This window comes from Chrysemys picta, chromosome 8 (genome assembly GCF_011386835.1).
Source record: "Chrysemys picta bellii isolate R12L10 chromosome 8, ASM1138683v2, whole genome shotgun sequence".
In the NCBI taxonomy this organism is placed as follows: Eukaryota; Metazoa; Chordata; order Testudines; family Emydidae; genus Chrysemys; species Chrysemys picta.
The window spans coordinates 66,194,029-66,208,971 of NC_088798.1; the positions used below are offsets into that span (position 1 = coordinate 66,194,029).

The window sequence follows — 14,943 nt, forward strand, 5'->3', positions numbered from 1 at the left end:
TTGAAATCTTGAAGCTTACTTTTCATGGTCATTCTTGTTAATACAACTTGATTGCTTGAATATTCATGGAAAGCAGATGACCAAAGCAAGCTGACTTTCAACTTTGAATCAGTAGTTGCAGGAGATGCTTATGGTATCCACTGAACTTCAGTTAGCTCCACTCTAATTTTTTTATTCCCTAATCTACGCAGCTGTGTACTTGTAAATATTAAAAATATAGTGTTAGAAGCATTGTGTAGTAGAAACCTGCCATACTACACTTAGCATAGAAATCTTCCAGAAAATTTCATTCCATAAATTTAGTTCCATCAGTGGAGAATTTATTGCTAAATGAAATGGTTTTATACTGCAATCATGCTAGGTTCTTGTGCTTTTAGATAATTGATTGATTTATCTACAGATTTATTTTGTGTGAATTGTGCTTTTAATACGTTTTCACTACTGCATTTGAGTTTCGGTTACATCCTAATTTTTGGCCTTTTTGTTTGTTTGTTTGTCTTGTATCATGTTTGGTTCATTGTTAATAATTGGAAATTAAACTAAAAAATATGAGCAGCACTCAAGTAAGCTCACGAGCAAATCTCTTTAAAATGTTAAGCATTCACTGTTGAAATATAATACTTTTTCTTACTGTTCTGTCACTTCTGACAGCAGAGGATATGAAAATGCTAAATATCTGTGAAGTATTTGCTATGTGTTTGAACCTAGAAGAGATTGTCAGCAGTGAATTTCAAAAAAATTCCAAACTTAAAAAATCCAGTTTCTGATAAAGCACCCTATAAATAGTACATCCTGGAATTTTTAGTTTCTTAATTCTTACAAGAGTTTTTCTTCTTCTCCCTGCTGATGTCAGATGCAAAACTGAACAGATAGGTTAAGGGTAGGAGGGGTAGACTGGTGAATCACCAACATAAAGGTGGCCAGTTAAATCCTTGAGTGGATGAGGTCACCCGGGGGGAAGGTCGAGAATAGGAGGGGGCCAGATATAGAGTCCTGAGGAACACTGATAAAGACCAGGAGGGGAGGTGCTATTGAAAGGGCATTTGGATGGATAGGAAGAGCACAAGAGGGACAGTCTTGGAAGCCTAGAAGAGAATCTATAGGAGGAAGGTGTGATCATCATCACGCTGAAGGTGGCAAAGAATGAAGAAGCAAATTCCATTTTTTATAGAGCCCCAAAGATGTCCCTTTGCCTATGCTTTGACCAGTTCATTGTCACATCTAGGTTGTCAGCTGTTTGGGGCACGGACTTGCTTTTTTCAGTTTGTTCTATAAAGCACCTAATGTGCTTGTCCAGGGAAAGGTCACTGCGGATGGTTTCTTCAGCTGGCTTTAACGTAGATTTGGAGGGTTTTTGTTTAGGAATTCATGAGTTGGATAACTTAATGATCACTAAAATTAGTGGCAAGCTAACAAATAATAATGAGGGTAATCCAATAACATGCTTCAGTATGATCTGATCACATGTCAAACTGAAATCTTCTATCCCTGCCAGTTCCTTGAGTTGATAGCCAAGTAAATTCTGAAATAGCATTTAAATAGTGTCTATAGCTGGTGGTTCTTCTAGAACAGAGGTGAGCAAAATACGGCCCGTGGGACCCACCTGCCCGGCCCCTGAGCTCCTGGCTCAGGAGGCTAGCCCCCAGACCCTCCCCTGCTGTTTCCCCTCCCCCGCAACCTCAGCTCGCCCCCCCACTGGTGCAATGCTCTGGGCAGTGGGGCTGCAAGCTCCTGGGGCGGGGCTGTAAAGCCCAGCCTGACCCGGTGCTCTGTGCTGCGCGGTGCGTGGCTGTAGCGCCACCAGTCACCAATGCTCCAGGCAGCGCGATAAGGGGGCAGGGAGTGGGGGGGTTGGATAGAGGGCAGGGGAGTTTGGGGTGGTGGGCAGGGGGTGGGGGTATGGATAGGTGTCAGGGTGGTCAGAGGGCAGGAACAGGGGGGTTGAATGGGGGCAGGGGTTGGGAGTTTATCAGGAAGGAGGGGGTGGATGGGGCGGCGTGAGGGACGGAAAAGGGGTGGTTGGATGGGGCAGAGGTTCGAGGGAGCAGTCAGGAAGGAGAGGGGGGTTGATGGGGCAGGGGTTCTGAGGGCGGTCAGGTGACAGGGAGCAGGGAGGATTGGATGGGGCAGGGGTCCTGGGGGGCCGTCGGGGGTGAGAAGTGGGGGCGGATAGGTGGGGCGGCCCGGCCCACCATACAATTTCCAAAACCTGATGCGGCCCTCAGGCCAAAAAGTTTCCCTGCCCCTGTTCTAGACCCAGGCATTTTAGCCTTCTTGCATACCCAGAGTAACTCCTTAAATAACTCTTCCAATGTTAGTGGATGGGAATCAGGTCCACAATATTTAAATACAAGACTGTTACTTCCCCAATCCCAGGTGATGCAGCACCCGTCTGAAGGAGGCCAGGTTCTGAGCCTTTTCAGTAACATCAAGGAAACCACGGCCAAAGTAGCAGAGATCTGGATCTTCTCACTGTCTAGTCAGCCAATAGACCATGAAGACAGCACCATGCAGCCTAGCCAGAAGATCAAGTCCACAGGTAAAAAATATGCCCTCTATTGAACTTAAGCCCGTCTATTTCCTCTCCCGTCTCTTCCCCCGACAATCCCTTCCTTTTCCCTGAAAGCCCATCTGGTTGGAAACTTCTTCAACTTACATTTTTGTGATATAAATAAAACAGAAAAAGTCTAAAGCTGGCCTTGTCTATGCCACCATCTTGCTCCCTTCCCCATCATGTCAAATCCCCTTCCCCATCCCTCCTCTTGGTCTCTTCAGATGGCATGTGCTTTCAAAAAACAAACAAACAAACCACGTAAGGCATGGACTGCCTTATGTTTGTAAAGTGCCTGTCCCAGTGGGGCCCTGGTCCTGCAGGGGGCCTTCAAACAGCACAAATAACAATGTGCCACTTTCTGCATTTTAGTGATAACCAAATGGCTTGAAGGAGGGAAGGGCTTGGAAAGAGAAGAACTAAATATTTTTTTTTAAAAACTACAATGTGGTCTAGGAAATTCCTGACCCAGCAGGTTGTGAGGGGTGAAGAGGAACCAAAACAGAGCACTGCAAATAACCATGGAAATCAGCTTTGTTCTCCTCCTCTTCCACATTCTCTGTGAAGTAAAATCCTCTAAATTGTAAATAAAAAAAATAAATTGTAAATTAATGGAGATATCCCATCTCCTAGAACTGGAAGGGACCTTGAAAGGTCATCGAGTCCAGCCCCCTGCCTTCACTAGTAGGACCAAGTACTGATTTTGCCCCAGATCCCTATTGGCCCCCTCAAGGATTGAACTCACAACCCTGGGTTTAGTAGGCCAATGCTCAAACCACTGAGCTATCCCTCCTCCCTCTCTGACCTAGGGCTTGTTTACTGAAGATCAAGCTAAACCACAAAAAGGCACTCTCAGTAAAGAATGAGTGTGTCTATATGGGGCGCTAGCCTGGAATAGCTACAGTGGATAGTCACCATGTAGACAAACCCCATGGCTTCTGAGATCCTGTGCTCCATTGGTTCTTGATAAATTCTCATCTGGCACTAGTTCAGATTTCCTTACCTCTTTACCATGTATCACATGGTAGCTGGTCTCTGCAGATAGATTGAGCCCAGCTTCCCTAGGCTGGAGCAGGTGAGCCTCATCCAGCTAATTAATGGGGGCTGGGCTACACCGGGGGCTGGGCTACACCAGGGCCTATAAAGGGCTGCTGGTAGGCAGCTGGGGAGGAAGGACCAAGACAGGCTGAGCTGTGGTCAGTAGAGGTCACACTGGAGTGGAGCTAACTCCTGTGGTGGGTCCCTAGAGCAAGGGGGCCAGGGGTTCCAGGAAGAGAGGGAAGCAGACCTGGACAAGGCAAGGAAGCTGCCAGGAGCTGGAGTGTCAGAGACCCCTGGGAGGAGTGGCCCTGAAGCCTGGGGGCCAGGTATTGACTTAAGGCTGCCTTCTGTTTAATCTTTGTTATAAAAGAATAAACCTCAGCTGACACTGGGTATGGCAGCGCATGTTTGGAGATGGGAGTGCAGCAGCGGCCCCCATTGACACCATGGCAATAGCATGTAATTATTTGACATTTGGGATTGGACTGAGGGATGGCGGGGGAGGGTTTGTAGCTAATGGTATACAATTCTGCACTCTGAAGACTAGTGTTTAGTGGTAGAATCGCAGGCAAATGGAGTTAATTTCTAGGACAAATCAGTACCAGTTCTTACCAGTGCTATAACTCTACAGTAATATGAAAGAGGTTTTCGTGATGTATGTAAGGAGCAACAGAATTGGGGCCCATGTTGTTCAATTCCCTTCTCTGTTGCATCATACACACAAGCACCATCATCAGGGAGCCATAGGAACCCCATTTTGCAGTTGGTTTTCCAAGGTTCCATTTCTGCACACTCTCAGCATTAAACTAAGAGCTCACTACAACATATCTAAACAGAATATAGATTGGTTCCAGTTTGGTCTCGCTTAACGTCACTGTTTGGAGCAAAAGTTGTTATGAGCACTTGGCACATTCACCATACACTTGTTATACCAAATACTGTAACATAAAAAAATAAAAATCTAGAGAAACTCTCCCTGCAGGGGCGAACCAAAGTACAAATGGGAAGCACAACACTAAAAGTTAAATGAAATAGTATGTGTATGCATCAATAGACCACAAACTGACTCCTCACTGACTCGGGGGAGAGAGAGGACATTTTCAAGGACACTTGAGAGCTGAAGGACACTCCAAGGAAGTAGACCTGTTTGGAGCTGGTGATATTTTGAACTGTTGCTTTGCTGTTAGACACTTAGATAGTATGGGGCAGTGTGCATTGAAAATTCCATTAGTAAGTTAGATATAAATGTTTATCTCCTTGTCCTGTTTTTGGTTGGTGACTACTGTATCAACTGGCTGTTACAAAAACCAAGATGAGAAGTGCTTCCATAGATAGCTTCTACTGCATGATCTCTGGAGGCTAGACTCCCTTGTTACTCTGGTTTACCTCACGTGACTAAATCTTGCACACTTCTGGAGAGTAAGTTCATGGGCTTTTTTTTTTTTCTTTTTTTTTTAAGTGATGGCTTAATTCTGATTTCAGATAGGAAGTCCATGTTGCAAGATACATGGGCATGCACCACACAGATGCCTAGTTGGAGTCCAGAATAGAGTGAGACAATTTACTTGGTGTATCATTTCAGTAAGGAACAGGATCTTTTTTCCACTCACCATATTTGGTTCTGCAGTTGTGCCTGGTTAGGGGAACAAATCCTGGAGAAGTGTGTAGCTTGAGTTGCCCCATGGGTCGAGGCGGAGTGATGCCCACTCCATCTTGGACTATATGGCAGCAGTCCCTGCTTATTTCCTATTGGGGTGGGCATTGCAGACTGGCTCCCTCCAGGGGAAGGGCCTACCTGCATGCCAACCTTCTCTACTTTGTGGGTGAATTTCCTGTCTGCTAGCTGAGTATTTATCATACTCGCTCTCTCTGTGGGAAGTTCTCATCCTACCTTTCTAGTGCAGCTAAAAGATACGCCCTTAGTCTTCTCCCCAAATGTTCATATTCCTTGATTCTAGGAATGTTAGCCAGGTGAATTTTTTGAAGTTTGCTCTCCTGAGCAACAAGGCTTCCCCTTCTTTCCAAAGAGAGTCTTATAAGACTTTGTGCCCTTTCCTTACATTACAGATAACTATTCTGAAGAAGAGTATGAGAGCTTCTCTTCTGAGCAGGAAGCCAGTGATGATGCTGTCCATGGACAGGTATTGTATGAGAAGCTGCTGTTCAATGCTCTACAAAGGATTTCTTCCCCAGAAGGGTGTAAACTGATGATAATCGCTGAGCTCTTGCAGCTCCTTTTAACTGAGCCTGCGGTGTTCTGATTGGCTCCCTCTCTGCAGCCTTTCTAGGCAGGCCTGGGGGACCCACCTTTGCTGTTCCTTTTCTGGGGCGGGGTGTGGTAGGATCACAAGGCCTCCAGCAGGGGGCCTCAGAGGACCTGTACACCATGTCACAGGGCCCTACAGCCTAGAATTAAACTTGCACGTGATCTATAACTTTTAAATCTGTACTGCAGTGGGTAGTTGTATGTGGTGCATAGATTATTTTTCTCCCCAGTGTTTTCCCCTTCCTTTGAACTCTGTGCAATTTGGACATCCATGGCTAGAAAGACAGTCACAACAGAGATCTCTCCGGGCTGCTTCTTAAGCAGCCTCAGCCTCTGATGGGTCCAATTGGGGCAAGAAAGGTGGTGGAACTCTGCCACACTCAACCCATGTGAATCGCCGGAATGAGACACTGCTCATGATAGGTCATGCAGATGTTCAAAATGGCTCTGGCTCCAACCTTGGCTCTGCATCTTCAGTGTGTGGAAAGTGGAGTGACAGTGTCTCCCGAATGCCACCCATTTGTGTCACCAAAATGAGGGATCACTCTCTGTAAATGGTCCCGTCTGTGACCTTCCCTCTTCTTTTCTTACATGAGGGCCAAAATCATTGTGTTGACTTTCAAATGATGAATTACCAATAGGCCTCCGAGTTATTGTCTTGCTGGCACAATGAGGCACTTGACACCTCTTCAGGGTATTCTGGGCTGTCTGCTGACTCCTCTTAGCACAGGGTATTCCGCTCATGTTTTTGGGGCTTTGCACCATTGCAGATAGAGACTGATGTAAGGGAAAGCTGAGATTCCAGAGAAAAGGATAGTGGCTTCAGAGAGGTGCTGGTATTTGTGTTGACGTGTCTGAGCCCTGGTTGCTCAGCAAGATGCAGTACTCCTAGAGTTTAGTTCTCTCTGCTTTTCTCTATGCAGGATCAGTACAATCCTTTGCTTGTCTTTATTCAGGGTTCAGTCTCTGCCTCCCCAGTACTTAAAACCCTGCAGGTGAAGGCTGAGGGCACGTCTACACTACAAGCTTAACTCGACCTATGTTAGATCCACTTACAGCCCCCTCAGAAGTTACTGCGCTTTTTCATGTCCCCGCTGCCCTTCTTCTGTTGGTGGTGTGCATCCTCATCAGGAGTGCTTCCACTGACTTAAGGAGATAGTGGGGGGTGGCTGGCCCAGAGCTTGGTTCGGAGTGGGGAGCCTGGGCAGCAGCTGGGCTCTAGCTGGTGCCTCTGTGACGGGTTAGATCACAGAACCCCCTTTGGGAGCTGCCACCTGATGTGCCAAGACTACTTCTGCCCCTGCCTTCCCTGCCATCTCGGGATCCCAGCACCCTGTCTAGCTGAGCCAGACGTGGCCATCTGCTCCAACACAGACCCAGGGTCTGAATTACTTGCCCCAAAGCTGCAGACTTAACTGAAAGCAGCTTACAGAAGTGTTCTTGTCTTTAACACTCAGATGTCCAACTCCCAATGGGGGGTCCAAACCCCAAATAAATCAGTTTTACCCTGTATAAAGCTTATGCAGGGTAAACTCATAAATTGTTCACCCTCTATAACACTGATAGAGAGAGATGCACAGCTGTTTGCCCCCCGCCCCCTGGTATTAATACATACTGTGAGTTAATTAAAAGTAAAAAGTGATTTTATTAAATACAGAAAGTAGGATTTAAGTGGTTCCAAATAGTAACAGACAGAACAAAGTGATTTACCAAGTGAAATAAAATAAAACATGCAAATCTAAGCCTAATACAGTAATACAACTGAGTACAGGTAAAAATCTCACCCTGAGAGATATTTCAATAAGTCTCTTTCATAGATTGGACGCCTTCCTAGTCTGGGCACAGTCCTTTCCCCTGGTACAGCCCTTGTTCCAGCTTAGGTGGTAGCTAGGGGATTCCTCATGATGGCTCTCCCTTTGTTCTGTTCCACCCATTTATATATCTTTTGCTTAAGGCGGGAATCCTTTGTCCCTCTGGGTTCCCACCTTCCCCACCCTCCTTCTCAATGGAAAAGTACCAGGTTAAAGATGGATTCCAGTTCAGTTGACATGATCACATGTCACTGTAAGACTTCGTTACCCACTTGCCAGCACACACGTATACAGGAAGACTTACAGCCATCTGCAGTCATTTGTCCTGGTTAATGGGAGTCAAGATTCCAAACCACCATTAATGGCCCACACTTTGCATAATTACAATAGGCCCTCAGAGTTATATTTCATATTTCTAGTTTCAGATACAAGAGTGGTACATTTATACAAATAGGATGATCACACTCAGTAGATTATAAGCTTTGTGATGATACCTTACAAGAGACCTTTTGCATGAAGCATATTCCAGTTACATTAGCATATTTTCATAAAATCGTATAGAGTGCAACCTCACACACCCCACATGCCCTGGGATGACAGCCAGGCACGGGGTTCACAGCATGGAGCTTTCATGGCTCCAGCGCAGAGCTGAAAATTGACAAGAATGAGAACCAACAGCTCATGTAAGTTAAGCAATGTCTACACAGAAACTGCATCACCCTAACTACACTGACATAAGCCCTACACCTCTCATGGAGGTTGAATTATGTCAGTATAGTAGGGCACTTAGGGCATGTCTACACTACGAAGTGAGTTTGATTTTATAGAAGTCTATCTTTAGCAACCGATTTTATGCAGTCGATTGTGCGTGTCCCCAATAAGCAGGGCCGGCTTCAGGCACCAGGGCAGCAAGCAGGTGCTTGGAGCGGCCAACGGAAAGGGGTGGCACATCCGGCTCTTCGGGGCAGGTCCTTCCCTCCAAGTGGGACCAAGGAATCCACCGCCGAATTGCCGCCTCATTCTTCGGCTGCCGCCGAAGTGCCGCTGATTGCGGCTTTTTTTTGTTTTGTTTTGTGTTGTGGGGTTTTTTTTTTGTTTTTTTTTTGCCACTTGGGGCGGCGAAAACGCTGGAGCCGGTCCTGCCAATAAGCGCATTATGTCAGCGGAATGTGTCCTCACTACCGTGGCTAGCATTGACTCACGGAGTGGTGCGCTGTGGGTAGCTATCCCACAGTCCCCGCTGCCCATTGGAATTCTGGGTTAAGCTCCCAATGCTTGATGGGGCAAAAACATTGTCACGGGTGGTTTTGGGCACATGTCGTCAGTCTTCCATCCCTCCCTTCTTCCCTCCCTGAAAGCAACAGCAAACAATTGTTTCACGCCTTTTTTCCTGGGTTACCCGTGCAGAAGCCATAGAACGGCAAGTATGGAGCCCGCTCAGCTGCACACTGCTTTTGTGAGCATTGTAAATACTTCGCGCATTGTCCTGCAGTATGTGCAGAGCCTAGCTAGGAGCCCCCAGCAAAAGGAAGATTGTGAGGAGAACATGGACACAGACGTTCCTGAAAGCACTGGATCTGGCAATTGGGACATCATTGGGGCATGTTGATACAGTGGAACGCTGATTCTGGGCCAGGTAAACAAGCACAGACTGGTGGGTCCGCATAGTGTTGCAGGTATGGGAAAATTCCAAGTGGCTGTGAAACTTTCGCATGTGTAAGGCCACTTTCATGGAACTTTGTGAGTTGCTTTCCCCCGCCCTGAAGTACAGGAATACCAAGATGAGAGCTGCCCTGACAGTTGAGAAGCGAGTGGTGATAGCACTGTGGAAGCTTGCAATGCCCGACTGCTATTGGTCAGTCGGGAATCAATTCGGAGTGGGCAAATCTACCATGGGGGCTGCTGTGATCCAAGTAGCCAAGGCAATCAATAATCTTCTGCTAACAAGGGTAGTGACTCTTGGAAATGTGCAGGTCATAGTAGATGGCTTTGCTGCAATGGGGTTCCCTAACTGTGGTGGGGCAATAGATGGAATGCATATCCCTATCTTGGCACTGGACCACCTTGCCAAACAGTACATAAACCGCAAGGGATACTTCTCAATGGTGTTGCAAGCACTGGTGAATCACAAGGGCCGTTTCACCGACATCAACGTGAGATGGTTGGGAAAGGTGCATGACACTCCTTTCTTTCCGGGCTGTTCGGAAAGCTTCAAGAAGGGGCTTTCTTCCCAGACCAGAAAATTGGGGACGTTGAAATGCCAATAGTTATCCTTGGGAACCCAGCCTACCCCTTGCTCCCATGCCTCATGAAGCCGTACACAGGCAGCCTGGACAGCAGTAAGGAGCAGTTCAACTATAGGCTGAGCAAGTGCAGAATGGTGGTAGAATGTGCCTTTGGACGTTTAAAAGGGCGCTGGCGCTGTTTGCTGAGTAGATCAGACCTCAGCAAAAGCAATATTCCCATTGTTATTACTGCTTGTGTGTGCTCCGTAATATCTGTGAGAGTAAGGGGGAGACATTTATGGCAGGGTGCGAGGTTGAGGCAAATCGCCTGGCGGTCAATTTTGAACAGCCAGACACCAGGGCAATTAGAAGAGCACAGGTAGGCGCACTGCGCATCAGAGAGGCTTTGAAAAATAGTTTCATGACTGACCAGGCTATGGTGTGACAGGTGTGTGTGTGTGTGTGTGTGTGTTTGTCCTTGATACAAAGTAGCCCCCTTTGGTGAATGTACTTTGCTGTAAGCCAATCCCCCCCCCCCCTTCGACCACAGCTGACACAGGAAAAAGTTGCTATTGTTCTGAATCCATTCATTCTTTATTAATTAAAAAACCTTGAGATCACTGACAACGCTGACTAGTAAAAGTAGCCCAGGTGGGTTGGGGGAGGAGGGAAGGACAAGGCCACATAGCTTATTGTAGCCACACTACAAATCAAAGCTGTTTGAATGACAGCCTTCTGTTGCTTCCCTGGAATTGAGTGGCTGGGTGCCCGGAGCTTCCCCCCCACCCCACGTGTTCTTGGGCATCTGAGTGAGGAGGATATGGAACTTGGCGAGGAGGGCAGGCGGTTACACAATGGATGCAGCGGGGTTCTGAACATTAGTTGCCTTTCCTGCAGCTCTAGCAGATGCTTCATCATGTCCGTTCGCTCCCCCTTTAGCCTCAGCATCTATCTCCTCCTGCATGTTCCGATCACGCTCATTGTATGCTTTCCTGGCCTCTGCCACCGAATGCCTCCATGCATTCAGCTGTGCCCTATCAGTGCGGGAGGACTGCGTGAGCTCTGAAAACATGTCATCGCGAGTGTGTTGTTTTTTTTTCACCTTCTAATCTGCGATAACCTCAGGGACGGAGTTGATACGGGGAGCATAGAAACATTTGCAGCTGCAGGGGGGGAAAAAGGGAGAGTAGAATTTAAGAAGATACATTTCTGAGAACGAAAGGGTGACTCTTTCACAGTGAATCAAGCAATTCGCAGAAGACAGCACATGTGTTTTAGGTACAAGGTCGCATTTTGCCTTTTATATTGAGCGCCTGGCGGTATGGAGACACATCACACATGGCTGGACAACCGAATTCAGTTTCCAGGCAGACATTGTAAGCCAAAGGGTATGCGAGGTTGGCTTCTTCCACATTCATAACATGTGGGAATGGTTTCAAACTGCAGCACCCTCCTTTCCCATAGCAACCAATGCCAGTTGGGTTAGCTGTTTAAAAGGAGGGGCTATTGTTGCCGTTTGAAAGGAGGGACTGTGTTTTTGGGGTGGATGTGCAGCACATCCCTCCCCCCCATGTGGCTGTTCTCCGGGATGATCCCTTTTAGTCAAGCGCAAACAGCCCAGCATGACCAGGGTCTAATGTGCCGGGGATCACCAAACAGGGGATTACTGTTCCCTTACAAAAATTCCTCTGTTTTAACCAGGTGATCATGAATGATATTGCTCTCCTGAGGCTGACACAGAAAGATAAAGACAGAATGTTGCATGAATGTGACCAAAACCCAGGACCATTTGCTGCCATGCTTTGTGCTGCAATGATTCCAGACCACTTGCTACTGGCTTGGCGTGGTAAAGCGTCCTACCGTGGAGGATGAAATAAGGCAGCCCTCCTCAGAATCCTTCTGCAAAGGCTTTCAGAGTACCTCCAGGAGAGCTTCATGGGGATGTCCCTGGAGGATTCCCGCTCCATCCCCAGACATGTTAACAGACTTTTCCAGTAGCTGTACTGGCCACGAATGCATTCCAATTGTTCAGGGCAAATCAAATATTAAACACAATTGCTTTTAACCCCTGTAGTGTAATTACAAATATGCACTCACCAGAGGTGCCTTCTTTGCCTTCGGGGTCTGGGAACAATTTGCCCTGGGAGGGTCTTGGCATCAGGGTGAGGTAAAGATCCTGGCTGCCGGGGAGAACGGATTCTCCGCTTGCCTGCTGTGCGTTCTCCTCCTCCTCCTCCTCCTCTTCCTCATCCACAAAATCCTCCTCTATGTTGCGTGAGGCTGCCACCTTGCAGGAGTCCACGGAGAGTGGTGGGGTAGTGGTAGGGTCCCCCCCTAGAATGGCATGCAGCTGATCATAGAAGTGGCATGTATGGGACTCTGACCCGGAGCGGCCGTTTGCCTCCTTTTGTCTTTTGGTAGGCTTGCCTGAGCTCCTTAATTTTCATGCGGCACTGCTGTGTGTCCCTGGTGTAGCCTCTGTCCACCAGGCCCTGTGCGATTTTGGCATATATATCAGCATTTCTTCTGCTGGATTGGAGTTCTGCCTGCACAGATTCTTCTCCCCATACAGCAATCAGATCCAGTGTCTCCCTTTTGCTCCATGCTGGAGCTCGTTTCTGATTCTGGGACTGCATGGTCACCTCTTCTGCTGAGCTCACCACGCTGACCAAACAGGAAATGAAATTCAAAAGTTCCCAGTGCTTTTCCTGTATACCTGGCTAGTGTATCGGAGTTGAAAGTGCTGTCCAGAGCGGTCACATTGGAGCACTCTGGGATAGCTCCCGGAGGCCAATACCATCGAATTTCATAGTGCTGCGTTTACAGTACCCCAAATTCGACCCAGGAAGGTCGATTTTTAGCGCTACTGCCCTCATCGTGGAGGAGTACAGCAGTCAATTTTAAGAGCCCTTTAGATCGACAGAACGGGGTTGGTTGTGTAGATGCATTCCTTATAAAATCGACCTAACATGGCTAAATTTGACCTAACCTCGTAGTGTAGACCAGGCCTAACATTAGCGGGAGCTCGGCTGTAGTGTAGACGCTGACATAATTAGGTCGACCTAACCCTGTAGTGTAGACCAGGCTTTAGCCAGTCTCTCCTGTGCACTCGTATGATACTAATCAGTCCCTGGCACATGTTTTGTTGCAGAAATGAAACATTTTGCATAATAATAAAAAAACAGACCTTGTTTGTTCTTGAGGCAAGTGTAAAATCCGACTCCTCTTTCTGTGCAGGATTTGGACGATGATGAATATGAGCTGGGCAAGCCAAAGAAACAGCGGAGATCGATAGTAAGAACGACGTCCATAACCAGGGTTGGTGGAAATTAGTTTTACTAACACTGAAGGGGTTTGGCCAGGATTTGCATGCAGCTCAAGAGATTTACAGAGCTATTTACACAGTGGTCCCAATGGCAAAATCAGAGATAATCACAGGAGGTGGGAAAGTCCAGAACTAAAATCTAGCAAAGTGATCAAAGTACCAATCAAACCACAGCAGATACTGACAGCCTTCTCTGAGTGTACCATCTTGTATCACTTGTGTTTGCCTGTAAAGTGAGAGGACCCCCATGAAAATCATTTAAGGGTGAAATTGACCTTGTGCAGAGGCTAACACAAGATCCATGCATTTGTAAGCCTCCGAGCAGGCTTGAAGTGGGGGCATAGGCCTTTTGCTGGCCCTCTGCATGGGGGTGAATTCAGCCCAAATGAGCATTTCAAAGTGAAATAATGGAGATTAGGTATGAAATAATGAAGTGGGTTAATGCAAGATGGCACGTGTGTAGTTCAGGCTGTAGGACTCGTCAGATACTATTGTCTGGTAAATGATGTGCAGTTACATACAGTCATAATATATGCACACAAGGGGACAGTTAAATTTTAGCATAAAACCTTAACTTTCCTTTGAGTGCTGCAACCTTGATGATGATTTAGTTTTTTTGTATACAGTATTTGTGCCACATATGAGATTACAGTAACTCTAGCCACTGAGTTATTGCAGCAACCATGGAATAAGCAGGATTTATTTTGGACCTTAGAGTAGGTCTGAAGCGCAGTCTACACACTTATCTACCTCCACTAGCACTATTTCTGGCATCAAACATCTGAGAGAGTTCTGAATAGGCCACATTTTTTCAAATAAAAGAAATCTGCCACCAAAAGAAGTTTCTTCTTCCCCTAAATGAGGATCATGAAAAATCATCAGATGTTGGTTTACTAGCTGTTCAGGCCTGGATCAGTGACAGTTTTAGGATCTTTTTAACTATCTTGTGACAGAATTATGCATCTTGATCAATAAGTAATGCAGCTTTCTTATGATATAAATAATTTGTTTCTAGTCCTGGCAATTAATCAGATATTGGATCTGAAAACTGCAATCCCATAACTGAATAAAAAGACATAAAAGCTGCATTTTCTAAACTAATATTTCTGTTAACTTTTTTCCACAGGGGAAGAGGCTTGTATGTTAACTAATAAGGCAGCCTAGCCTTAGAGACTGACCGATATTTAAAAAGAATAAAAACTTATGAGAGAACTTTCTAAATAGACTTAGTTTAGACTCTTTGGTGCTTGCAGAATATGGGGCAGGGAAGAGAGGGGCGCATCGTGGAAAGCTGAGTTTGAGATGGCCTGCGTAACTCGAGATGACACAGCCCCTTGACAAGGATGGTTATCCATCCCCAAACTTATAGAATCATAGAATATCAGAGTTGGAAGGGACCTCAAGAGGTCATCTAGTCCAACCCCCTGCTCAGAGCAGGACCAATTCCCAGCTAAATCATCCCAGCCAGGGCTTTGTCAAGCCGGGCCTTAAAAACCTCCAAGGAAGGAGACTCCATTTTTTTCCCCCCATCTTATATGGAACCAATCACCAGAGACCCCAACCATCAAAAAATCCCCAAATGTGCTTTGTTGCTTCCAACTGATTTCTAGTAAAATCAGTAAAAGGAAAGGAGAAAACTCGAAAGAGGCTCCTGCTCCCACTCACATACGTGAACCCTAATACTCTGTCAGTCCTCAAAGAGAGACCTTGAGAAGGAGACTTGC

At 46.6% G+C, this 14,943-nt stretch overlaps 1 protein-coding gene across 19 annotated transcripts in view; it reads left to right on the forward strand.

The window, feature by feature from the left end:
• LOC101932594 (metastasis-associated protein MTA1) overlaps nt 1–14,943 on the forward strand; it is a 384,146-nt gene that overhangs the window by 82,662 nt on the left and 286,541 nt on the right. For 15 of the 19 annotated variants that reach the window (XR_010590039.1, XR_010590040.1, XR_010590038.1 and 12 more), the window contains 3 exons: nt 2,377–2,539; nt 5,660–5,733; nt 13,132–13,212. Coding sequence is in view for 14 of the 19 variants with exons in the window: in XM_065555722.1 (XP_065411794.1) it covers nt 2,377–2,539; nt 5,660–5,733; nt 13,132–13,212 (318 nt within the window). In the remaining 5 variants the exon portion in view is untranslated. Of the gene's footprint in view, nt 1–2,376; nt 2,540–5,659; nt 5,734–9,089; nt 9,306–13,131; nt 13,213–14,943 lie in introns of those variants that run through there. The other 4 variants (XM_065555724.1, XM_065555708.1, XM_065555718.1 and 1 more) reach the window with 2 other exon arrangements.